This window comes from Mytilus trossulus, chromosome 5 (genome assembly GCF_036588685.1).
Source record: "Mytilus trossulus isolate FHL-02 chromosome 5, PNRI_Mtr1.1.1.hap1, whole genome shotgun sequence".
NCBI lineage: Eukaryota > Metazoa > Mollusca > Bivalvia > Mytilida > Mytilidae > Mytilus > Mytilus trossulus.
In genome coordinates, this window is record NC_086377.1 from 77,228,725 (window position 1) to 77,256,304 (window position 27,580).

The 27,580-nt window shown below is 35.3% G+C and overlaps 1 protein-coding gene across 1 annotated transcript; it reads right to left on the minus strand.

The window, feature by feature from the left end:
* Positions 1-1,867: 1,867 nt before the first annotated feature.
* On the minus strand, positions 1,868-27,580 carry LOC134718324 (fibronectin type 3 and ankyrin repeat domains 1 protein-like). The gene is made up of 6 exons (XM_063580819.1): positions 27,464-27,580; positions 26,577-26,675; positions 25,687-25,788; positions 7,100-7,189; positions 3,711-3,735; positions 1,868-1,926 (listed from the first exon to the last, which is right to left on the minus strand). The coding sequence occupies exons 1-6, from the start codon at positions 27,578-27,580 to the stop codon at positions 1,868-1,870; spliced, it is 492 nt and encodes a 163-aa protein (XP_063436889.1).

Genomic DNA, 27,580 nt, shown 5'->3' on the forward strand with positions numbered 1-27,580 from the left:
ATATATGCACATGCCACGTGTATAACTTATTTGTTTGTTTACATTGTGGAATATGTGACTTTACAGAGACTATGCATTTAAAGTTTGAAACAAAAAACGATAGATACATCGAGGTCGTTTTGCTTGAGTGATTTACCTGTAAAAAGCCCGGGTCTCATACATGTTTAAAACGAATTGATGCATGTTTGAAATATCTTAACAGGGGCGTGGCCTATTAGTTTGACGCAACTAACCACCAACTTGATTTCAATTGATTTACCGCAGAGACATCTATTTGACTGGCGTTAAAATTAATTGATATGAATTGAAATGAATTAAATATAATTTTTATTTTTTGTCAATCTTTATCAAATAACGATCAATCTCATTTAAATAGCGTTAACACGTTTTTGTCCGTTCAAGCTAAATTTGGGTTACTAGTGATAGTATCTGAGATATGGACTTGACCACGAACATTTTACCTTGTTCACTGATCCATGAAATGAGGTTGATGTCAAGTAAAAACTGTCTGAAAGACATGAGGACCTTGCAAAGTACACACATACCGAATAAAGTTATCCTATAAATCATATTAAGAGAGAAATTATCATTACAAAAAATCTTTTTTTTTCAAGTAGTCACTGAACCATGAACATGAGGTCAAGGGCAATGGACATATGACCGACGGAAACTTCATATCATAAGGCATCTATATACAAAGTATGAAGCATCCAGGTTTTCTACCTTCTGAAATATTTAGCTTTTAAGAAGTAAGTTTACGCTGCAGCCGGATCTTTAACATTATGTCGAGTTTTCTGCGACAAAAGTCGCAGACTCGACCAAAAATCTCCATATACGCTTATTATAACCCTTTGTCAAATTGATTATCAAAACCATAATACAAGACAATAAACTGAAATATAGATTTTTAAAAACTATATTGCACAACTCTAAGCAAGAGGAAAGGACATTGCAACTATATTAAAGAATTAAGCTGGAAAAGTAAAATGGAGCATCAATGGTTTACAATGAAGTAACAAATAGTTACAGAGGATGAAACATATAGGCTAGGGATACCTGATGAGGACAAGCCTAGGTCTAAAATGACCATAAACGAAACACCCTGTTTTTAGTACACACACAATAATTATACTACAAACATGCAATTGTGGATTTCTAGAAAAATATGGAAATAAATGCAGAAGAATATATTCCATAACCGGAAATATTTTAATATCATACACTGAGTTTACCAGCTCTTAAATACTCTAAATGTATGCACATAGAAAATTGAATTAAATACGAAGGATTATGATAAGATATACTGGATTGGTCCTGGACCCGATTGATTTTAACATCTAACAATTAAAGTCCTGTAAATCTGGAACAACAAATCCACCAAAATGTTACATCGAAAAAGAGCTTTCCTCTGTTAGTCAGTGTGTGTTGAAATTATACACAATAGTTGATAACGCAAATTTGAATAATTTTATGAAGTGTCTACTGATAGAAGGACAGATGGACGAATGGATGGAGACCAACGGACAAACAATGTTATACCATAATACGTTCTGTCTTAAAGTATTATATAAACATGGTAAACAATCATCATTCAAGGGTAATAACTCGTATAATGAGTGAACTGACAAATTTGGCTATGCTGACTTATAAATAGATCTAGTGAAGCTAATCATTTTGCTATTGAAAGTTCTTTTAAAAAGGTACCCCAAAAGCAGTTGAAAACAGTGTGAAGTCAGCTAAGGTCACATTCTTCTTATTTTTATTATATTCTACTTTTTGCTGACAAGTACAATTTTGTCATACTGATTCCTAATAAGGTAGCTACTACTTAGGGCCGATTATGATCCTTTATTGGCTGTCTCTCTCTTTAAATCAGGGTACTTTTATCCGGTGGTGATGCTACAGACAGTGTTATTACTACATAAACTATAATAGATTTTAAAAGAACTTTCAATAGCAAAATGATTAGCTTTACTAGATCTATTTATAAGTCAGCATGAACGAGTGGTAACTGTTCAAAGAAGCATGTGACAAGTTCAAATGGTATGATAGACAAGAATAATTTGTGAAGTGGCATAAATGGAAATGTATCCATGGGACACAGATGATGCCCCGCTTGGACATAACAATATAAAGGGACATGACTCAAGAACTGTAAAATTGAGGCTTCCCAACTTTGTACTTGATCTGAGTTTTGCGGTAATGAGCATTGTGTATACGTTTCATAACATTTAATTGAGGCACACAGAAGTTACCGAAGATAAACGAAAAATTCAGCAATTTTTCCATTTGTAAAGGGGCATACCTCTAGAACGGTAAAAGTGACGCCACCAAAATTCAAGCTTGATCTGTGTTTTGTGGTAATTAGCATTGTGTATATAAGTTTCATACCATTTGATTGAGGCAAACTAAAGTTAGAGAACAATAAAATGCTCTGGTGAGGTGCAGCTTTATACGACCAATGCGGTCGAACCCTGAACAGTTGGGGCAATTATGGACACAACATTGAAGCTTGATACAGCTCTGAATTTTGATTGTGATTAAATATTTGACACAGCAAAGGTTTCTTACACAGAATGAATGTGGTCTAAGAAAATTTTCATTTACCTATTATGGTCCAATATCCAAAATCTTACCACATGGTTAGATTCAGCATATCAAAGAATCCAAAGAATTCATTTTTTTATGAAATCTAAATATTAATCAGAAATAACCAACTTAAAATCATTATGGCAAATTTTAAAGAAAAAAAAGGAGAAAAAATACCCCCCCCCAAAAAAATTTGTTGAACCCTCTTATGATTCATCACCCCCAAACTCAATCCCAGCCTTCTCTTTGTAGTATGGTGTACCTTGCAGTACAATTTCAGAGAGATCCATACACTTGAACACAAGTTATTGTCAGAAAACTAGAAAAATGCTTGTTTTTTTTTGTCTTTTTTGTCCCCAAATTCCTAAACATTTAGGGAAATTATCCCAAACTCAAACCCAGCGTTCCCTTTGTGATATGGAACCTTTTAGTACAATTTCAGAAAGATCCATACACTTACACACAAGTTTTTGTCCTGAAACTAGAAATGCTTGTTTTGTGCCCCTTTTTGGTCCCAAATTCCTCAAATTTTCAGGCAATTAACCGCAAAATCAATCCTCAATTTTCAGAGAGATCCACACACTTGAACACAAGTTATTGTCTGGAAACTAGAAAATTGCTTATTTTTGGCCCATAATTCCCGAACTGTTGGTATCATAACCCCCAAAATCAATCCCAATTTCTCTTTTAAGGTATTGAACCTTATGGTAAAATTTCATAGAGATCTATTCGCTTAAACTTAAGTAATTGTGCGAAAACCAATGTGTCTTTGGATGATGATGACGCCAACGTCATACCAATATACGACTGGCAAAAAAAAATTTGGTCATAAAAAACCGAATATTTCAGCTATTTTCCCATTCGTTAAGAGGCATAACTTTAGAACGGTAAAAGTGACGCCACCAAAATTCAAACATTATCTGTGTTTTGTGGTAATACGCATTGTGTACAAGTTTCATAACATTTGGTTGAGGCAAACTTAAGTTAGAGAACGGAAACCAATTTTGGGACGTACTTACGTACGTGCAGATGGACAAGGGTAAACCTTAATGCCCCCTCCGCAACGGCGGGGGCATAAAAAAACACGATAAAGAATACTCGCAGATCATAACTGGACTTACCTTCTGGAGTCTGTAACATTACAGTCTACAAAAGAATAAACAATCTGATATTATATAACCAGATGCTCTGCAGGGCGCAGCTTTATACGACCGCAGAGGTTGAACCTGAACTTTTGGAGCAAGTATGGAACAATATTCAAGCTGAATTCAGCTCTAAATTTTGATTGTGATTAAATAGTTGACACAGCATAGGTTTCTGACACAGAATGAATGTGGTCTAATGAACTTATTTTTTGTTTGTTTTGCCTTTGAGCAATTAACTATGCTGTTGAATATTAATCCTCTCAAAAAAATGTTTGAAGAAATTTTCTTTTTATTTATGAAATCTGAAATGAGTAAAATTGACCCCCTCCCATTTTTTTCACATCCTCCTTTTCCTTATTCCAAAACTGATATCTATTCAAATTTCTAATGGAGCATGCAACAATAACTACTCATTTAGATACATCATAAAATATCAAAATGTAAAAAAAGTGCTTGTTATCACCGAATGGTAAAGATTGTTTTTATTTATCAGTTGGTAGTAAAAGTGAATATACATAGTATATTGTATAAAACAATGATTTAAGTTGATTCAACTACTATTCTGGACAAAGAAGGATAACTCCAATTGAAAATGCATGTTTTGCTATTGCACAATATCGTGCAATTAGACATTTCCTGCTTTTGCGCAATACTGTGCAATTGAAGATTTCTGGCTATTGCACAATACTGTGCAATTGAAGATTTCTTGCTATTGCTGAATACTGTGCAATTAAAAATTCTTGCTTTTGCGCAATACTCAATATAATAATTTTGGATCATGATTTGGACCAACTTGAAAACTGGACCCATAATCAAAAATATAAGTATATGTTTAGATTCAGCATATCAAAGAAGCCCAAGAATTCAATTTTTGTTAAAATCAAACTTAGTTTCATTTCGGACCCTTTCGACTTAAATGTAGACCAATTTGAAAACGGGACCAAAAATTAAGAATCTACATACACAGTGAGATTTGGCATATCAAAGAAATTATTCAACTTTTGAAGAAATCAAACAAAGTTTAATTTTGGATCCCAATTTGGACAAACTTGAAAACTGGGCCAATAATAAAAAATATAAGTACATTTTTAGATTCAGCATATCAAAGAACCCCAAGGATTCAATATTTGTTGAAATCAAACTACATTTAATTTTGGACCCTTTGGACCTTAATTATTCAATTTTTGATGAAATCAAACAATGTTTAATTTTGGACCCTTTGGGCCCCTGATTCCTAATCTGTTGGACCCAAAACTCCCAAAATATATCCCAACCTTCCTTTTGTGGTCATAAACCTTGTGTCAAAATGTCATGAATTTATTTCTTCTTAAACTAAAGTTATAGTGCGTAAACCAAGAAAATGCTTATTTGGGACCTTTTTGGCCCTTAATTCCTAAAATGTTGGGACCAAAACTCCCAAAAATCAATTCCAACCTTTCTTTTGCGGTAATAAACCTTGTGTTTAAATTTCACAAATTTTTATTAACTTTTTTCTAAAGTTAGAGTGCGAAAACAAAAAGTAATCGGACGACGACGACGACGCCAAGGTGATACCAACATACGACCAAAACATTTCTTATTTTTGGGGTCGAATAATCAAAATTCATAAACTTGGTGTGTCCATGGTAAAATATAAAGCCATTCAGACAAGAAAATCAACTGTTTAATTTCGAGCAAAGAATCGAAAAAACAAATATGTCAGACATAAACGAAAAACAAATATGTCAGGCATCAACGAAAAACAACATCTGAAAGACATGCCTCGAATTAGAACATGCACATACAGAATGTAGCGGTTAAACAGGTTTTCAAGTGCTAAGTCCCTCTAAGAGACAATGGTGCAACAAGACAACACAATAACATATCGTGAACATCAGTTTAAAAAATATCTGACGCTTCAGTTCGAAATGAAGCACACAAAAAGAAAGACACAAGTCACAAAAAGTCACAAAAAACAAATATAAATGGAAATTACTTAATTTTGAGCGTCCGAAGTGCTTATCTGGATTTACCATCATCTACTCTCATTCGAGGGTTGTTCCCAATCTTTTGGATATATTTCTACATAACGATAGTTATCTTGTCCAATGTAAAATGAAACGTTGAGACGTAAAACTATGCTTGAACCACACGTGTCACTCAAACAATTTCAAAGAAGTCTCCCTAATCAATTACCTATATTAAAGTCAAAGGATATTTAAAGTTTTCAATCGAAGATTTTTCTAGCTTTTGAAAATTTTTCGTCAAAACAACAGCTTTCTTTTCTAAACTATCTAAACTAACATTCTGTATGTGACATTTAGGGGAAGCCATTTAATCATATCATTTTGTCAAACAATTCAATCAACACCTTTATTGATTAGTCCTTTAGATTATTCATTGTCTGTCCAAATCTTAATGAGGTCAAGGTAAATTCCGAGTATTGTCTGGTCGGATAAAGTCCAAGAAACTCGAAAAAAGTAAATAAACAAGATGGAGGAAAATAAATCGTTCTATATATTTCTTTTGCCAAATTCGTTCACAAATGACGAATTTTTATCGCCAGCGGAAACCCTGCATGCTATAATATGTCATATATAGGTAATAAGCTGAGAAAAAGTCTCAAACTGAACGATGTCGTTCACGTTTCTGCACAATTACAGGATAGACGGTATTGAAAGCAGTTTTCCCGATTACTGGCAAACTAAAGACAATTGACCTGATCAATCTGAGCCATTGAGTGTGGAAAATAACCAAGAAAAAGACATTAATTCTTCATTTAGAGTCAGTACTCAAACAACGGTAACTTTTCAGACAATGACACAGTTGATAACGGGGCTCATAAATCAAAAATCGAAATACATGCTTAGATTCAGCATATCAAAGAACCCCATATATTCAATTTTTGTTGAAATCAAACAAAGTTTTATTTTGGACCCTTAAGACCTTAATGTAGACCAATTTGAAAACAGGACCAAAATCCAAAAACTTAATACACGGTTAGATTCAGCATATTAAAGAACCCCAAGAATTCAAAAATAAAACCCCATTGAAATTGGTCAAGAAATAAGCAATTTATACAAAGTATCTTCTTTTGCACAATACTGTGCAATTGAATATATATTTATTGCAATTGCGCAATACTGTGCAATTGAATATTTCTTACTTCTGTGCAATACTGTATAATTGACAATTTCTTGCTTTTGTGCAATAATGTATATTAGGCAACAAGCTTGGAATTGTCAACTTACATTGTTAACTGACAACAAATACTACAATGCCATTGAAAACTACAGGCAACTGTTTTATTGTAATTTCTTTGTACCAAGTCTGTTTTGTCTCTCATAATCTGTGAATATCTTTTAAAGTAAGACATGACTATTTACCATAAGGAAGTCCATCACTTCTTCCTTCTTCCTTTTTCTCTCTTCGTTATCATAGCTTTCTATTTTTACCAGATCATAAGGAGTCTTACCCTGAAATACAATCAAATAATCTTTCATTAATTATACACATATATATCTTTTATTTCAAAAACTGTAAAACAGTAAATAATAGATAACTGTTGCATTAATTTTACCTATGCATTGCAGAATGTTGTCTTATTTATATATACCTGAAATAAAAACCAGTGAACCTAAACCAACAACACATATGAAGTGTCATTATAAAGAGATCAATGAATAATATTTGAGATTTTGCTGTTAATAACATTATTGAATGATTGGTGTAGGGTATGTGGGTGGAATGTGATAAGATGGTAGTTATATGTGTTGCTGGAGTATAATCAAATGGTAGTTTTGTTAATAGTGTATGATTGGTGTAAGATGTGTTGCTGGAGTATAATTAAATGGTAGTTTTGTTAGTAGTGTATGATTAGTGTAAGATGTGTTGCCGGAGTATGCTTAGATGGTAGTTTTGATGAAAGTGTATGATTGGTGTAGGGTGTGTTGGTGGAATGTGATTGAATGGTAGTTTTGTTAATAGTGTATAATTGGTGTAAGGTGTATTGGTAGAATGTGATTAGATGGTAGTTTTGTAAACAGTGTATGATTGGTGTAAGATCTGTTGGTGACATGTGATTAGATGGTAGTAAAGTGTGTTGTTGGAGTATGATTAGATGGTAGTTTTGTTAAATAGTGTATGACTGGTGTGAGGTACATTAGTGGAATGTGATTAGATGGAAGTAAGATGTGTTGCTGGAGTATGATTAGATGGTAGTTTTGTAAGTAGTTTAGGATTCGTGTTAGGTGTGTTGGTGGAGTATGATGACATGGCAGTTGTGTCAGTAATGTAGGATTGGTGTTAGGTGTGTTGGTGGAGTATGATGAGATGGTAGTTGTGTCAGTAATGTAGAATTGGTGTTAGGTGTGTTGGTGGAGTATGATGAGATGGTAGATGTGTCAGTAATGTAGCATTGGTGTTAGGTGTGTTGGTGGAGTATGATGAGATGGTAGTTGTGTCAGTAATGTAGGATTGGTGTTAGGTGTGTTGGTGGAGTATGATGATATGGTAGTTGTGTCAATAATGTAGGATTGGTGTAAGGTGTGTTGGTGAAGTATGATGAGATGGTAGTTGTGCCAGTAATGTAGGATTGGTGTTAGGTGTATTGGTGGAGTATGATGAGATGGTAGTTGTATCAGTAGTGTAGGATTGGTGTAGGGTATGTTGATAGAGTATGATGAGATGGTAGTTGTGTCAGTAGTGTAGGATTGGTGTTAGGTGTGTTGGTGGAGTATGATGAGATGGTTGTGTTGTCAGTAGTGTAAGATTAGTGTTAGGTGTGTTGGTGGAGTATGATAAGATGGTTGTTGTGTCAGTAATGAAGGATTAGTGTTAGGTGTGTTGGTGAAGTATGATGAGATGGTAGTTGTGTCAGTAATGTAGGATTGGTTTTAGGTGTGTAAGTGGAGTATGATGAGATGGTAGTTGAGTCAGTAATGTAGGATTGGTGTTAGGTGTGTTGTGGCGTATGATGAGATGGTAGTTGTGTCAGTAGTGTAGGATTGGTGTTAGGTGTGTTGGTGGCGTATGATGAGATGGTAGTTGTGTCAGTATTGTAGGATTGGTGTTAGGTGTGTTGGTGGAGTATGATGAGATGGTAGTTGTGTCAGTAATGTAGGATTGGTGTTAGGTGTGTTGGTGGAGTATGATGAGATGGTAGTTGTGTCAGTAATGTAGGATTGGTGTAGGGTGTGTTGGTAGAGTTTGATGAGATGGTTGTGTCAGTAGTGTAAGATTGGTGTTAGGTGTGTTGGTGGAGTATGATGAGATGGTAGTTGTGTCAGTAGTGTAGGATTGGTGTTAGGTGTGTTGGTGGAGTATGATGAGATGGTAGTTGTGTCAGTAATGTAGGATTGGTGTTAGGTGTGTTGGTGGAGTATGATGAGATGGTAGTTGTGTCAGTAATGTAGGATTGGTGTAGGGTGTGTTGGTAGAATTTGATGAGATGGTTGTTGTGTCAATAGTGTATAATTGGTGTTAGCTGTGTTGGACGAGTATGATGAGATGGTAGTTGTGTCAGTAGTGTGGGATTGGTGTAGGGTGTGTTGGTACAGTACTTGCAACCTTAGGCGTTACTATTTCAGCCATCAATCAACGGTCATCGATCAGTCACCGATCAGTCAAGTTCGCGTCAAACTCACGTCAGCAATCCGTCAGACTTATAGTAAAAGTTATTGACTGATCGGACTGATCGGACGGATAGAACCGATCGACCTTGATGACGGATTGACCTGTAATACGTCACATGATAAAATAATACAAATTACGGAATCTTAGTTTCGTTTTGTTTAATTAAAATGGCGACTAGTGAAAATCGAACGTTCAATGATCATGATGATACATTTTGCTTTAATAATAATAATTTAGCAAAGTTTTATTGAAAAGAAATGTACAGATAAAACCTAACACAAATATATTATTATTAAAGAATGGTCTTTTTGTTTTATTTAGGTAATGTATCTTCAAACCCGGCGGGTTTTAAAACGGTGTCTACATCGCGATTTTGATTTTATTATTTTTCAAACATACTCGGGGAAAAGCAAAATGAAAGGATCAGTTATTGAAAGATGTAGTCTTTATTCAAAATTTTTGTATCCTTATCATGATAAAATCCTTAAAAAAAACTTAATCATAATCAAGGACTTTTTATATGCCTGTCACAATCGAAGCCTATAAAATTTTAAATAACGCGAATAAAATTTAAGTAAGATTTATCTGACACTCTTAATTTCATGAAAAAAACCTATTCTAAACTTTAAAAAGAACAAAAATCCAATGGCGGTCAATAATTTTTAGTAAAATGAAGAAATATTTGCATTTCAGAGAACACATACAAAAATTTTGTATCTTTTTCCTTAAAGTAGGCACATTTTATGAAAAACATCCAATCTTGATGTACAAAAAGTACTGAAATCATATGACAGTTAATAATTTGTATCAAAATTAATCAACAACTGCATTCTTATTCAATAAAAATAAAAGTTTAAGTATTTTAATTCTCATTATATCTCAATTCTGATCAGAAGACTTGTCTGAAAATGGTAAAAGTAACTGATTTTGAATAAAATAGCTTCATTTTTAATAAAAAGAAGACTTATTTTGGTTATTTTAAACAATGCGAATAACATTTTAGTATGATTTCTCTGACACTCTTTTAATTTCATGAAAAAAAACTATTCTAAACTCTAAAAAATACAAAAATCCAATGGCGGTCAATAATTTTTAGTAAAGTGGAGAAATATTTGCATTTTAGGCAACGCGTACAAAAATTTAATATCTTTTTACTTAAAGTAAGCATATTATATGAAGAACAGCCAATCTTGATGTACCAAAAGTACTGAAATCATATGATGGTTAATAATTTGCATCAAAATTTATCAACAACTGCATTCTTATTCAACAAAAATAAAAGTTTAAGTATTTAAATTCTCAGTATATCTCAATTCTGATTAGATGACTTGTCTCAAGATGGTAAAAATGACTAATTACAAATAAAATAGCTTCATTTTTAATATAAAGAAGACTAATTTTGGTTGTTTTAAACAACACGAATAACATTTTAGTATGGTTTCTCTGACACCCTTTTGATTTCATGAAAAAAAAACTATTCTAATCTATAAAAAGTACAAAAATCCAATGGCGGTCAATAATTTTTAGTAAAATGAAGAAATATTTGCATTTTAGGCAACGCATACAAAAATTTAATATCTTTTTCCTTAAAGTAGGCATATTTTATGAAGAACAGCCAATCTTGATGTACAAAAAGTACTGAAATCATATGAAGGTTAATAATTTGCATCAAAATAAATCAACAACTGCATTCTTATTCAACAAAAATAAAAGTTTAAGTATTTAAATTCTCAGTATATCTCAATTCTGATTAGATGACTTGTCTCAAGATGGTAAAAATGACTAATTACAAATAAAATAGCTTCATTTTTAATATAAAGAAGACTAATTTTGGTTGTTTTAAACAACACGAATAACATTTTAGTATGGTTTCTCTGACACTCTTTTGATTTCATGAAAACAAAACTATTCTAATCTATAATCAAAGTACTGAAGTACTGAACATCGGATGACCGCAGGTTCTTGTGGATGGTCAAAAGCACATGTCACAGAAAACATAATATTAAGCTTTTTGTCGAGTAAGCGCAGCGAACGAGATCAAAAAGCCTTCATATTATGTCGAGCAGCTGATATTTTACAATATTAATATGCCGATAACCTGATAATCGATTTATCGGGCTGCATTTGCGTCTTTTGGAAGTATTGTCTTAGTTTCACCAGCAACCGGAAGTTGATTTGATAAGTTCGGGTCAAACTTATCAACGTCGGTTCAAACATTATGACGTCGCTGATATGTCCGGGTCAAAGTTATTTAGGCCAGGTCAACGTATTTGACGTCACAAAGCCGTGATATGGAGTTTTATTTTAAAAGAGCTGAGCAGATTGATATAGACAGTTGGACGACCGATAAATATCATTTTCATCTATTTGTATATAATTTAATTTTGGATGTAACGCGTCTTCTGATTGGCTGACGTTATTTTGTTATGAGCCCATAGACATAATTTAGACATGTGACCGTGACGTCATCAACGTTTTTTCATGGATTTCTACGGTTTAAAATGGAATTTAGAATTAAATTATAAGAAATGACTGTACTATTTTTTCTGTCTATTTGAAATAGCATAAAAAATTTGGTGCACACTGAATAACGCGCTAATAGTAGAATAGAATTATCATATTTAAGGAATGACTGTAATATTTTTTCTGTCTATTCGAAATAACATAAAAAATGTGGTGCACACTGTTAAATAACCCGCTACGCGCGTTATTCAGTGTGCACCAAATTTTTTATGTTATTTCAAATAGACAGAAAAAATATTACAGTCATTCCTTAAATATGATAATTCTATTCTACTATTATTATAGTGCAGTGCAAGTGCATGGTGGACACTCTTCTGTAAAAAAATCAAAGCCTTAAAGGCTGTAAAAGCAATTGCTGCCATGATAATGTGTTGGGACACTTTTATTTTTCATCTACATATATAAGAATTAAACCTGACAGGACATGGTTGTCTAGTGAAAAGCAAGAAGGTTTTGACTTTATATCAATAAAAGACTGAAGCAGTAAATCATTTTTAATATGTTTTATATTTCACAAGGAGACAACAAGTTTACCAGGCTAAAGTTGGGGGTAATTATGGATTATCCCCGGGTAGTGTTTGTAACTGGGCAATAATTACTTTTATTTATTTAATTTTAACAATTTTCATAATTAATTTAGTTCAGTTAAAACATTTCATCTTTCGAGACGCTAATGTTGAAAAAGGGGACAGAAATAAAATAACTTACAAGACATAAACATGTAAAAAAAAATATATTTCAGCTTACTAAAAATATTTTCATAGTGTTACTTTGACATCTTTTCTTAAAACTAAGTCCCACACATAATTGTTCATTTGATATGTGTCATCCTCATGCGGTACGAGAAGTTTCCATGTCGCTAAATAGTCTTCTTGTCGCTTAATTTATTGTTCTTGTCCGTTCTTGACGCTTCTTGTCGCTAAAAGTTCTTCTTGTCGTTATTAGTGAGACCGCTATTTTTAGATTACAGGTGGTCATTTACACTACACGTATAACCTGTGTAGTGATTTTTATTTTACGATAAATTTATGAATGAACGATAATTTTATGAATGAACAAGAGCACCTGACCTCTTTCTAAAAAAAACAATTAAACATATAAAATCGTATTTATTAAGATATAATTCAGTCAAATTTTCACCACTAAATCAACAACTGAAATGATTCCATATTTTGTTGAAATATCGTACAACCGGAGAACAGAAATCGCAGGTATGAAAATGCACTTTTTTTCACTGGTGTTGAAAACCCAAAACTAATTTGACTAGAATTTATGAATGACGGAAATTTAAGCGATAACAATACATCGGAGTGACCTCAAGGTCATCCTCTGTAAAAAGTACAAAAATCCAATGGCGGTCAATAATTTTTAGTAAAATGAAGAAATATTTACATTTTAGGCAACGCATACAAAAATTTAATATCTTTTTCCTTAAAGTTGGCATATTTTATGAAGAACAGCCAATCTTGTTGTACAAAAAGTACTGAAATCATATGACGGTTAATAATTTGTATCAAAATAAATCAACAACTGCATTCTTTTTCAACAAAAATTAAAGTGTATAATTTCTAATAAGAAGACTTGTCTCAAAATTGTAAAAATATTTAATTTTAAATATAAAAGCATCATTTTTAATAAAAAGAATACTGATTTTAGTTATTTTAAACAATGGAAATAAAATTTACGTATGATTTCTATGACACTCCTTTAATTTCATAAAAAAACAACAATTTTAAACTTTAAAAAGTACAAAAAACAAATGCAGTCAATAATTTTTAGAATAAATAAGAAATATTTGCATTTTAGGCAACAGATACAAAAAATTAATATCTTTTTCCTTAAAGTAGGCATATTTTATGAAGAACAGCCAATCTTGATGTACAAAAAGTACTGAAATGATATGACGGTTAATAATGTGTACCAAAAAAAATCAATCACTGCATGCATTCTTATTCCACAAAAAAAAGTTTAAGTATTTTAATTCTTATTATCTCAATTCTAATGAAATTATTTATCTCCAGTTGTTTGAAATAACTGATTTCAAAGAAAACAGTGTCATTTTTTAAATAAAAGAGAATTTTTTGGTAATTTTGAACAATGCGCATAAAATTTAAATATGCCTTTCTTTTAATTCTTTTAATTTTATGAAAAACGACCTTTTCTAAACTATAAAAAGTCCCAAACTCCAAAGGCGGATTATGGGCATTTTCGTAGGTAGAAGTTCATGTTAACTGAGACATATAATACTATTATGTATTATATATGTTTCTAATGTTTACAATTTTTAATATAGAACTATTAATCAACACAAACAATTTAACGCTTTAATTAAGAATCTAATATAACTGTTATACTATTTTCATATTTTTTATTGCAACCAAATTAACGCGTAAATTATGGTGTCTTCGTCGAGGTTCGCGTTCATGGATCGTAAACAATGTTGAGTTCGGTTTACATAAGAATTTGAAATATATACGTATCCGTCCGATCCGTGCATAAATTAAATTTACTGATCGATCGATGACCGTTGTCACGGCAACTCTCACATAGGTTATTTGACTTATCTGACGGATCCTTTGGGTCACCGATCACCGATCAGTCATCGATCAGTCAAACATCCGTCACCGATCATTCACCGATCAGTCAAGTTCACGTCAAACAGTAACACCTAAGGCTGCAAGTACTGTAGAGTATGATGAGCTGGTTGTAGTGTCAGTAATGTAGGATTGGTGTTTAGTGTGTTGGTGATGTATGATGAGATGGTAGTTGTGTCAGAAGTGTAGGATTGGTGTAGGGTGTGTTGGTAGAGTATGATGAGATGGTTGTAGTGTCAGTAATGTAGGATTGGTGTTAGGTGTGTTGGTAGAGTATGATGAGATGGTTGTAGTGTCAGTAATGTAGGATTGGTGTTTAGTGTGTTGGTGATGTATGATGAGATGGTAGTTGTGTCAGTAGTGTAGGATTGGTGTTAGGTGTGTTGGTGAAGTATGATGAGATGGTAGTTGTGTCAGTAATGTAGGATTGGTGTAGGGTGTGTTGGTAGAGTATGATGAGATGGTTGTAGTGTCAGTAATGTAGGATTGGTGTTAGGTGCGTTGGTGATGTATGATGATATGGTAGTTGTGTCAGTAGTGTAGGATTGGTGTAGGGTGTGTTGGTAGAGTATGATGAGATGGTTGTAGTGTCAGTAATGTAGGATTGGTGTTAGGTGTGTTGGTAGAGTATGATGAGATGGTTGTAGGTTCAGTAATGTAGGATTGGTGTTAGGTATGTTGGTGATGTATGATGAGATGGTAGTTGTGTCAGTAGTGTATAATTGGTGTTAGGTGTGTTGGTGGAATATGATGAGATGGTAGTTGTGTCAGTAGTGTAGGATTAGTGTTAAGTGTGTTGGTGGAGTGTGATGAGATGGCAGTTGTGTCAGTAGTGTAGGATTGGTGTAGGGTGTGTTGGCAGAGTATGATGAAATGGTAGTTGTGTCAGTAATGCAGAATTGGTGTTAGGTGTGTTGGCGGAATATGATGAAATGGTAGTTGTGTCAGTAGTGTAAGATTGGTGTTAGGTGTGTTGGTGGAGTATGATGAAATGGTAGTTGTGTCAGTAATGTAGGATTGGTGTTAGGTGAGTTGGTAGAGTATCATGAGTATGATGACATGGCAGTTGTGTCAGTAATGTAGGATTGGTGTTAGGTGAGTTGGTAGAGTATGATGAGATGATAGTTGTGTCAGTAGTGTAGGATTGGTGTTAGGTGTGTTGGTGGAGTATGATGAGATGGTTGTAGTGTCAGTAATGTAGGATAGGTGTTAAGTGTGTTGGTGATGTATGATGAGATGGTAGTTGTGTCAGTAGTGTATGATTCCTGTAGGGTGTGTTTGTAGAGTATGATGAGATGGTTGTAGTGTCAGTAATGTAGGATTGGTGTTAGGTGTGTTGGTGGAGTATGATTAGATGGTAGCTCTGTCAGTAGTGTAGGATTGGTGTAGGGTGTGTTGGCAGAGTATGATGAAATAGTAGTTGTGTCAGTAATGCAGAATTGGTGTTAGGTGTGTTGGTGGAATATGATGAAATGGTAGTTGTGTCAGTAGTGTAAGATTGGTGTTAGGTGTGTTGGTGGAGTATGATGAAATGGTAGTTGTGTCAGTAATGTAGGATTGGTGTTAGGTGAGTTGGTAGAGTATCATGAGTATGATGACATGGCAGTTGTGTCAGTAATGTAGGATTGGTGTTAAGTGTGTTGGTGATGTATGATGAGATGGTAGTTGTGTCAGTAGTGTAGGATTGGTGTTAGGTGTGTTGGTGAAGTATGATGAGATGGTAGTTGTGTCAGTAGTGTAGGATTGGTGTAGGGTGTGTTAGTAGAGTATAATGATATGGTTGTAGTGTCAGTAATGAAGGATTGGTGTTAGGTGTGTTGGTGGAGTATGATGAGATTGTAGTTGTGTCAGTAGTGTAGGATTAGTGTAAGGTGAATTGGCAGAGTATGATGAGATGGTAGTTGTGTCAGTAATGTAGGATTGGTGTTTAGTGTGTTGGTGATGTATGATGAGATGGTAGTTGTGTCAGTAGTGTATGATTGGTGTTAGGTGTGTTGGTGAAGTATGATGAGATGGTAGTTGTGTCAGTAATGTAGGATTGGTGTAGGGTGTGTTGGTAGAGTATGATGAGATGGTTGTAGTGTCAGTAATGTAGGATTGGTGTTAGGTGCGTTGGTGATGTATGATGATATGGTAGTTGTGTCAGTAGTGTAGGATTGGTGTAGGGTGTGTTGGTAGAGTATGATGAGATGGTTGTAGGTTCAGTAATGTAGGATTGGTGTTAGGTATGTTGGTGATGTATGATGAGATGGTAGTTGTGTCAGTAGTGTATAATTGGTGTTAGGTGTGTTGGTGGAATATGATGAGATGGTAGTTGTGTCAGTAGTGTAGGATTAGTGATAGGTGTGTTGGTGGAGTGTGATGAGATGGCAGTTGTGTCAGTAGTGTAGGATTGGTGTAGGGTGTGTTGGCAGAGTATGATGAAATGGTAGTTGTGTCAGTAATGCAGAATTGGTGTTAGGTGTGTTGGTGGAGTATGATGAAATGGTAGTTGTGTCAGTAATGTAGGATTGGTGTTAGGTGAGTTGGTAGAGTATGATGAGATGATAGTTGTGTCAGTAGTGTAGGATTGGTGTTAGGTGTGTTGGTGGAGTATGATGAGATGGTTGTAGTGTCAGTAATGTAGGATAGGTGTTAAGTGTGTTGGTGATGTATGATGAGATGGTAGTTGTGTCAGTAGTGTATGATTCCTGTAGGGTGTGTTTGTAGAGTATGATGAGATGGTTGTAGTGTCAGTAATGTAGGATTGGTGTTAGGTGTGTTGGTGGAGTATGATTAGATGGTAGCTCTGTCAGTAGTGTAGGATTGGTGTAGGCTGTGTTGGTAGAGTATGATGAGATGGCTGTAGTGTCAGTAATGTAGGATTGGTGTTAAGTGTGTTGGTGATGTATGATGAGATGGTAGTTGTGTCAGTAGTGTAGGATTGGTGTTAGGTGTGTTGGTGAAGTATGATGAGATGGTAGTTGTGTCAGTAGTGTAGGATTGGTGTAGGGTGTGTTAGTAGAGTATAATGATGTGGTTGTAGTGTCAGTAATGAAGGATTGGTGTTAGGTGTGTTGGTGATGTATGATGAGATGGTAGTTTGGTCAGTAGTGTAGGATTGGTGTTAGGTGTGTTGGTGAAGTATGATGAGATGGTAGTTGTGTCAGTAGTGTAGGATTGGTGTAGGGTGTGTTAGTAGAGTATAATGATGTGGTTGTAGTGTCAGTAATGAAGGATTGGTGTTAGGTGTGTTGGTGATGTATGATGAGATGGTAGTTTGGTCAGTAGTGTAGGATTGGTGTTAGGTGTGTTGGTGAAGTATGATGAGATGGTAGTTGTGTCAGTAATGTCGAATTGGTGTTAGGTGTATTGGTGGAGTATGATGAGATGGTAGTTGTGTCAGTAATGTCGGATTGGTGTTAGGTGTGTTGGTGGAGTATGATGAGATTGTAGTTGTGTCAGTAGTGTAGGATTAGTGTAAGGTGAATTGGCAGAGTATGATGAGATGGTAGTTGTGTCAGTAATGTAGGATTGGTGTAAGTTGAGTTGGTAGAGTATGATGAGATGGTAGTTGTGTCAGTAATGTAGGATTTGTGTTAGGTTTTTTGGTGGAGTATGATGAGATGGTAGTTGTGTCAGTAATGTAGCATTGGTGTTAGCTGTGTTGGTGGAGTATGATGAAATGGTAGTTGTGTTATTAGTATATGATTGATGTAGGGTATGTTGGTAGAGTATCATGATATGGTTGTTGTGTCAGTAGTGTAGGATTGGTGTTAGGTGTGTTGGTGGAGTATAATGACATGGTAGTTGTGTCAGTAATGTAGGATTGGTGTTAGGTGTTTTGATGGAGTATGATGAGATGGCAGTTGTGTCAGTAATGTAGGATTGGTGTTAAGTGTGTTGGTGATGTATGATGAGATGGTAGTTGTCTCAGTAGTGTAGGATTGATGTTAGGTGTGTTGGTGGAGTATGATGAGATTGTAGTTGTGTCAGTAATGTCGAATTGGTGTTAGGTGTATTGGTGGAGTATGATGAGATGGTAGTTGTGTCAGTAATGTAGGATTGGTGTAAGTTGAGTTGGTAGAGTATGATGAGATGGTAGTTCTGTCAGTAATGTAGCATTGGTGTAAGCTGTGTTGGTGGAGTATGATGAAATGGTAGTTGTGTTATTAGTATATGATTGATGTAGGGTATGTTGGTAGAGTATCATGATATGGTTGTTGTGTCAGTAGTGTAGGATTGGTGTTAGGTGTGTTGGTGGAGTATAATGACATGGTAGTTGTGTGAGTAATGTAGGATTGGTGTTAGGTGTGTTGGTGGAGTATGATGAGATGGTAGTTTTGTCAGTAGTGTAGGATTGGTGTAGGGTGTGTTGGTAGAGTATGATGAGATGGTTGTAGTGTCAGTAATGTAGGATTGGTGTTAGGTGTGTTGGTGGAGTATGATGAGATGGTAGTTGTGTCAGTAGTGTAGGATTGGTGTAGGGTGTGTTGGTATAGTATGATGAGATGGCTGTAGTGTCAGTAATGTAGGATTTGTGTTAAGTGTGTTGGTGATGTATGATGAGATGGTAGTTGTGTCAGTAGTGTAGGATTGGTGTTAGGTGTGTTGGTGAAGTATGATGAGATGGTAGTTGTGTCAGTAGTGTAGGATTGGTGTAGGGTGTGTTGGTAGAGTATGATGATATGGTTGTAGTGTCAGTAATGTAGGGTTGGTGTTAGGTGAGTTGGTGATGTATGATGAGATGGTAATTTGGTCAGTAGTGTAGGATTGGTGTTAGGTGTGTTGGTGGAGTATGATGAGATGGTAGTTGTGTCAGTAATGTCGAATTAGTGTTAGGTGTATTGGTGGAGTATGATGAGATGGTAGTTGTGTCAGTAGTGTAGGATTAGTGTAAGGTGAATTGGCAGAGTATGATGAGATGGTAGTTGTGTCAGTAATGTAGGATTTGTGTAAGTTGAGTTGGTAGAGTATGATGAGATGGTAGTTCTGTCAGTAATGTAGGATTTGTGTTAGGTTTTTTGGTGGAGTATGATGAGATGGTAGTTGTGTCAGTAATGTAGCATTGGTGTTAGGTGTGTTGGTGGAGTATGATGAAATGGTAGTTGTGTTAGTAGTATATGATTGATGTAGGGCGTGTTGGTAGAGAATCATGAGATGGTTGTTGTGTCAGTAGTGTAGGATTGGTGTTAGGTGTGTTGGTGGAGTATAATGAGATGGCAGTTGTATCAGTAGTGTAGGATTGGTGTAGGGTGTGTTGGTAGAGTATGATGAGATGGTTGAAGTGTCAGTAATGTAGGATTGATGTTAGATGTGTTTGCAGAGTATGATGAGATGGTTGTTGTTGTTGTGTCAGTAATGTAGGATTGATGTTAGATGTGTTGGTATAGTATGATGAGATGGTTGTAGTGTCAGTAATGTAGGATTGGTGTTAGGTGTGTTGGTGATGTGTGATTAGATGGTAGTTGTGTCAGTAGTGTAGGATTGTTGTAAAGTGTGTTGGTGGAGTATGATGAGATGGTAGTTGTGTCAGTAGTGTAAGATTGGTGTCAGGTGTGTTGGTGGAGTGTGATGAGATGGTAGTTGTGTCAGTAGTGTAAGGTGTGTTGGCAGAGAATGATGAGATGTGAGTTGTGTCAGTAATGTAGGGTTGGTGTTAGGTGAGTTGGTAGAGTATCATGAGTATGATGAGATGTTAGTTGTGTCAATAATGTAGGATTTGTGTTAGGTGTGTTGGTGGTGCATGATGAGATGATAATTGTGTCAGTAGTATATGATTGATGTAGGGTGTGTTGGTAGAGTATCATGAGATGGTTGTTGTGTCAGTAGTGTAGGATTGGTGTTAGTTGTGTTGGTGGAGTTTCATGAGATGGTAGTGGTGTCAGTAATGTAGGATTGTTGTTAGGTGTGTTGGCGGAGTATGATGAGATGGTAGTTGTGTCAGTATTGTAGGATTGGTGTTAGGTGTGTTGGAGGAGTATGATGAGATGGTAGTTGTGTCAGTAGTGTAGGATTGGTGTTAGGTGTGTTATCGGAGTATGATGATATGGTAGTTGTATCAGTAGTGTAGGATTGGTGTTAGGTGTGTTGGTAGAGCATCATGAGATGGTTGTTGTGTCAGTAGTTTAGGATTGGTGTTAGGTGTGTTGGTGGAGTATGATAAGATGGTAGTTGTGTCAGTAGTGTAGGATTGGTGTTAGGTGTGTTGGTGGAGTATGATGAGATGGTAGTTGTGTCAGTAATGTAGGATTGGTGTTAGGTGTGTTGGTAGAGCATCATGAGATGGTTGTTGTGTCAGTAGTGTAGAATTGGTGTTAGGTGTGTTGGTGGAGTATGATGAGATGGTAGTTGTGTCAGTAGTGTAGGATTGGTGTAGGGTGTGTTGGTAGAGTATGATGAGATGGTTGTAGTGTCAGTAATGTAGGATTGGTGTTAGATGTGTTGGTAGAGTATGATGAGATGGTAGTTGTGTCAGTAGTGTAGGATTATGGTAAGGTGTGTTGGCAGTGTATGATGAGATGGTAGTTGTGTCAGTAATGTAGGATTGGTGTTAGATGTGTTGGTAGAGTTTGATTAAATGGTTGTAGTGTCATTAATGTAGGATTGGTGTTAGGTGTGTTGGTGATGTATGATGAGATGGTAGTTGTGTCAGTAGTGTAGGATTGGTGCTAGGTGTGTTGGTGAAGTATGATGATATGGTAGTTGTGTCAGTAGTGTAGGATTGGTGTTAGGTGTGTTGGTGGAGTGTGATGAGATGGTAGTTGTGTCAGTAGTGTAGGTTTAGTGTAAGGTGTGTTGCCAGTGTATGCTGAGACGGTAGTTGTGTCAGTAATGTAGGATTGGTTTTAGGTGAGTTGGTAGAGTATCATGAGTATGATGAGATGGTAGTTGTGTCAGTAATGTAGGATTGGTGTTAGGTGTGATGGTGGAGTATAATGAGATGGTAGTTGTGTCAGTAATGTAGGATTGGTGTTAGGTGTGTTGGTGGAGTATAATGAGATGGTAGTTGTGTCAGTAATGTAGGATTGGTGTTAGGTGTGTTGGTGGAGTATGATGAGATGGTAGTTGTGTCAGTTATGTAGGATTGGTGTTAGGTGTGTTGGTAGAGTATCATGAGATGGTTGTTGTGTCAGTAGTGTAGGATTGGTGTTAGTTGTGTTGGTGGAGTATGATGAGATGGTAGTTGTATCAGTAATGTAGGAATGGTGTTAGGTGTGTTGGTGAAGTATGATGAGATGGTAGTTGTATTAGTAGTATATGATTGATGTAGGGTGTGTTGGTAGAGTATCATGAGATGGTTGTTGTGTCAGTAGTGTGGGATTGGTGTTAGGTGTGTTGGTGGAGTTTGATGAGATGGTTGTTGTGTCAGTAGTGTGGGATTGGTGTTAGGTGTGTTGGTAGAGTATCATGAGATGGTAGTTGTGTCAGTAGTGTAGGATTGGTGTTAGGTGTGTTGGTGGAGTATGATGAGATGGTTGTTGTGTCAGTAGTGTGGGATTGGTGTTAGGTGTGTTGGTAGAGTATCATGAGTATGATGAGATGGTAGTTGTGTCAGTAATGTAGGATTGGTGTTAGGTGTGATGGTGGAGTATAATGAGATGGTAGTTGTGTCAGTAATGTAGGATTGGTGTTAGGTGTGTTGGTGGAGTATAATGAGATGGTAGTTGTGTCAGTAATGTAGGATTGGTGTTAGGTGTGTTGGTGGAGTATGATGAGATGGTAGTTGTGTCAGTTATGTAGGATTGGTGTTAGGTGTGTTGGTAGAGTATCATGAGATGGTTGTTGTGTCAGTAGTGTAGGATTGGTGTTAGTTGTGTTGATGGAGTATGATGAGATGGTAGTTGTATCAGTAACGTAGGAATGGTGTTAGGGGTGTTGGTGAAGTATGATGAGATGGTAGTTGTATTAGTAGTATATGATTGATGTAGGGTGTGTTGGTAGAGTATCATGAGATGGTTGTTGTGTCAGTAGTGTGGGATTGGTGTTAGGTGTGTTGGTGGAGTTTGATGAGATGGTTGTTTTGTCAGTAGTGTGGGATTGGTGTTAGGTGTGTTGGTAGAGTATCATGAGATGGTAGTTGTGTCAGTAGTGTAGGATTGGTGTTAGGTGTGTTGGTGGAGTATGATGAGATGGTTGTTGTGTCAGTAGTGTGGGATTGGTGTTAGGTGTGTTTGTGAAATATGATGAGATGGTAGTTGTGTCAGTAGTGTAGGATAGGTGTTAGGTGTGTTGATGAAGTATAATGAGATGGTAGTTGTGTCAGTAATGTAGGATTGGTGTTAGGTGTGTTGGCGGAGTATGATGAGATGGTAGTTGTATCAGTAGTGTAGGATTGGTGTAGGGTGTGTTGGTAGAGTATGATGAGATGGTAGTTGTGTCAGTAATGTAGGATTGGTGTTAGGTGTGTTGGTAGAGTATCATGAGATGGTAGTTGTGTCAGTAGTGTAGGATTGGTGTTAGGTGTGTTGGTGGAGTATGATGAGATGGTTGTTGTGTCAGTAGTGTGGGATTGGTGTTAGGTGTGTTTGTGAAATATGATGAGATGGTAGTTGTGTCAGTAGTGTAGGATAGGTGTTAGGTGTGTTGATGAAGTATAATGAGATGGTAGTTGTGTCAGTAATGTAGGATTGGTGTTAGGTGTGTTGGCGGAGTATGATGAGATGGTAGTTGTATCAGTAGTGTAGGATTGGTGTAGGGTGTGTTGGTAGAGTATCATGAGATGGTAGTTGTGTCAGTAGTGTAGGATTGGTGTTAGGTGTGTTGGTGGAGTATGATGAGATGGTTGTTGTGTCAGTAGTGTGGGATTGGTGTTAGGTGTGTTTGTGAAATATGATGAGATGGTAGTTGTGTCAGTAGTGTAGGATAGGTGTTAGGTGTGTTGATGAAGTATAATGAGATGGTAGTTGTGTCAGTAATGTAGGATTGGTGTTAGGTGTGTTGGCGGAGTATGATGAGATGGTAGTTGTATCAGTAGTGTAGGATTGGTGTTAGGTGTTTAGGTAGAGTATAATGAGATGGTAGTTGTGTCAGTAATGTAGGATTGGTGTTAAGTGTGTTGGTGATGTATGATGAGATGGTTGTTGTATCAGTAGTGTAGGATTGGTGTAGGGTGTGTTGGTAGAGTATGATGAGATGGTAGTTGTGTCAGTAATGTAGGATTGGTGTTAGGTGTGTTGGTAGGTTGAGGTCAAGTGAAAACTGTCTGACGGGCATGAGGACCTTGCAAGGTACGCACATACCAAATATAGTTCTAATTTTTCTTATAAAAGATAATTTAACATTACAAACATTTTTTTTTCAAGTAGTCACTGAACCATGAAACTGAGGTCAAGGACATTGGACATGTGACTGGCGGAAACTTTGTAACATGAGGCATCCATATACAAAGTATTAAGCATCAAGGTCTTCCTCCTTCTAAAATATAAAGCTTTTAAGAAGTAAGCTAACGCCTCCGCCACTGCTTGATCACGATGCCTATGCCGAGCTTTCTGAGATTAAAGTCGCAGGCTGGACAAAAAATAATCAGTTTTAAGGGGGCTTGCGGGTCTAAATCATTTTTTTAATTTAAAAAAAATGGGGTCACCATTCATTTACGCTCACAATCTGCCTTCGAAAGAAATATACATTTTAGTTAATGTCCTTTTTTCTGTTGACCTAATAGGGGAAATAGTTGTAATATCGAAATAAACTAGAGGCTCTCAAGAGCCTGTGTCGCTCACCTGTTACTGTATTTACTGATGTCAATCATCTTGGTTGGTAGATGGGGTCATTTGACACTTTTTTTAAATAGATACAGTTTGAAAGTATTTGGCCCAGTAGTTTCAGAGGAGAAGATTCTTGAAATAGTTTACGACTACAGACGACAAAAGACTACGACAAACGACGACGGACGCCAAGTGATGGCATAAGCTCACTTGTCCCTTCGGGACAGGTGAGCTAAAAATATAGGTCACCAATGAATAAATTTAAGATATTTCTATTTTAATGCCAAACAAGAGGCTGTCACAACGACAGCAAACCGGATTTATTAACATTTATTTGTGTCCTGGCAATATCACAAGAACCATTACTCCTGAACGGTAAAAGTCAAAATCGTCATTATTGAACTTGACCTATATTTTGTCATCAGTATAAACAAGATATAAAAATTTCAAAAGCTTTGGTTGAATGGTTCATGAGAAAATGCACAGACACGACTGGAAACACCATTTTTCAATCTTTCAAGAACCATAACTCCGGAACGGTAAAAGTCAAAATCGTCATAATTGAACTTGACCTCTATTTTGTCATCAGTAACAACATATAACAATTTCAAAAGCGTTGGTGGAATGGTTCATGAGAAAATGCACGGACACGACTGGAAACACCATTTTTCAATCTTTGAAGTCCTGAACGGTAAAAGTCAAAATTGTCATAATTGAACTTGACTTCCATTTTGTCATCAGTAACAACATATTAAAATTTGGGAAGCTTTGGAAGAACAGTTCATGCGAAAATGCACGGACATGACTTGAAACTCCATTTTTCAATCTTTCAAGAACCATAACTCCTGAACGGTAAAAGTCAAAATCGTCATTATTGAACTTGACCTTCATTTAGTTGTCAGTAACAACATATTAAAATTTTAAAAGCTTTGGTTGAACGGTTCATGAGTTAATGCACGGACAACATTTGATTACCGCCCTCCCGCCCGCCGTACATCCCCAAATCAATAACCGACATTTTTGTCACAAAAATCCGATTAAAAATGGCATTTTTGCACCAAAGGAAGATAATTTGGAGCTTTTTCCATGATATCTACATTTTGAAAGTCACCTGAGGCCAACAAGAATTGATTTTTTGGAATGATTCTTGTACCATAATGATAAAGTAATTACTACTTACGGTAATAAATGAAATTTGTAATGAAAAATTATTAATTTTTTTTCTGAAAATCTTATACCCATGAGCCTCCTTAAGAAAACTGTGTTCATTCATTAAGTGTAATAACAAAAAGGTTTGTCCCTCCATGTAAAAGTTACGCACAGACTGATTTCTTCATATTTAGTTTAACCTGTTTATTATACAGGTATTTCATCATAAACTTAAAAGTTGTACTTTATTATATTTTATCTGCAGCTGTTGATCCTCAACTATGGTATTTGTACTTATATTATATTTGTACTTTCTCTGTTGACTTGTATTTAGTTTTTAGAGAATAAAATATCTATCTATCTAATAAGAATAAAACTGAATGTTACCTCTTTTGTTTTCATCCAAGGACTGCATCCTTGATCTACAAACCATTTTGTTGTATCAATCTCTCCATATTGAGCAGCATAATGTAAAGCTGTGAGTCCACTCTATAACAATAGAAAAATATAAACATGTTAATGGTGTGTGACAACAAAATCATGAGAGGAGTCAAAACAATTTATCAAATGTAAGAAATATAACATCGGTAAAGAAAATATCCAATTATATTTGTGTATAAACTATTACATGGTAGATAATAGTTTAAGATATATAAATTATATAAATTCAATGTATATTTTCTGATTCAGTGAAACAAAACAGGTAAAAAAATAGTAAACTCTTAATTATATAAGTGTAACAAGTCAAATAATAGCAACATTCACTTTATATAAGTCAAACAAGTATTTGTTGTCCATCTAACATGCATAATAAACAACATGATTTTATGTAGATTCAGTAGAATGATCAAAGTTGAAAAAAAAAACTTTTTTTCAAGAAACATTAAAACGAGTAATATTTTCTGATTCAGTGCGAAGAGACAAGAAAAATAAGACCCCACTTTATATAATTCTGTCAAATATTTGTTATTTTTAAAAGATGTTTAACATTAGATCTGTAGAATAAACATTATCTGACTAAAGATGTTTACACAACTTGTTCTCTTTAACTTCTCATTAAAATCAGATGTTTGCAAAATATTTGTTTTGTCAAGAAACAAAATAAAACCTTTACTATCTGATTCAGTTCTGTGTTACGAATAAAATGAAGTCCCACTTTATGTAATTCTAACAAATATTTGTTGTCCATTAAACTTGTCTGATTAACAACATGATTTTGTGTGGAGTCTGTATAAAGTGATGTTTAGTCAGAGTAAGATGATTATATCTATCATTACCGAGGTTGTAGCCTCTAACTGACTGCCGTGAGTGACCAGGTAAGTCACCACCTCCATGTGTCTTACCAGAGCCGCCAACAATAATGGTGTCCATCCTCCCTGTAATATCAACATATAACAGACATCAAAACTTGTGTCATAAACTGGACAATGTTGTGTAATAAATATAAACAAAATATATATCACATGAATCAGTGGTCAAAAGTGAATAAAATGACCAGTCACACTTTTATTTATATTCTACATAAACAACAAATAAACAACATGTTTTATTGTGAGATGTCAGAACTTCCATCAGAACTGTCAGGATAAAATAAAAACTTTTTTCTAGAAACATAAACAATATTTATATCAATGGACTCAGCTGGACAAGACAATTAAAATGAGACCCCACTTTATATAATTCTATCAAATATTTGTTGTCCATTAAATCTGTCTGATTAACAATGATTACGTAAAATGATCAAAAGTTTAAAAAAAAATAATTTCAAGAAACATTAAAACGAGTTATATTTTCTGATTCAGTACGAAGAGACAAGAAAAATAAGACCCCACTTTATATAATTCTGTCAAGTATTTGTTATTTTTAAAAGATGTTTTACATTAGATCTGTAGAATTAACATTATCTAACTAAAGATGTTACAACTTTTTCTCATCAACTTCTCATTAAAATCAGATGTTAACAAAATAATTTTTTGTTTAGAAACAAAATAAAACCTTTACTATCTGATTCAGTTCTGTGTTACGAATAAAATGAGACCCCACTTTATATAATTCTAACAAATAATTGTTGTCCATTAAACCTGTCTGATTAACAACATGATTTTGTGTAGATTCTGTATAAAGTGATGTTTGGTCAGAGTAAGGTGATTATATCTATCATTACCGAGTTGGATGTGGCCTCTAACTGACTGCCGTGAGTGACCAGGTAAGTCACCACCTCCAGGCGTCCTTCCCAAGCCGCCCACATTAATGGTGTCCTTCCATACTGTAATATCAACAT

Coding starts and splice junctions, on each gene's coding strand:
- LOC134718324 (XM_063580819.1), bottom strand. CDS start 27,580: ATGTTGATATTACAGTATGGAAGGACACCATTAATGTGGGCGGCTTGG. Junction 25,789..26,576: donor AGTTAGAGGCTACAACCTCG/GTAATGATAGAT, acceptor CTATTGTTATAG/AGTGGACTCACAGCTTTACA. Junction 3,736..7,099: donor AAGTGATGGACTTCCTTATG/GTAAATAGTCAT, acceptor ATTCTTTTGTAG/ACTGTAATGTTACAGACTCC.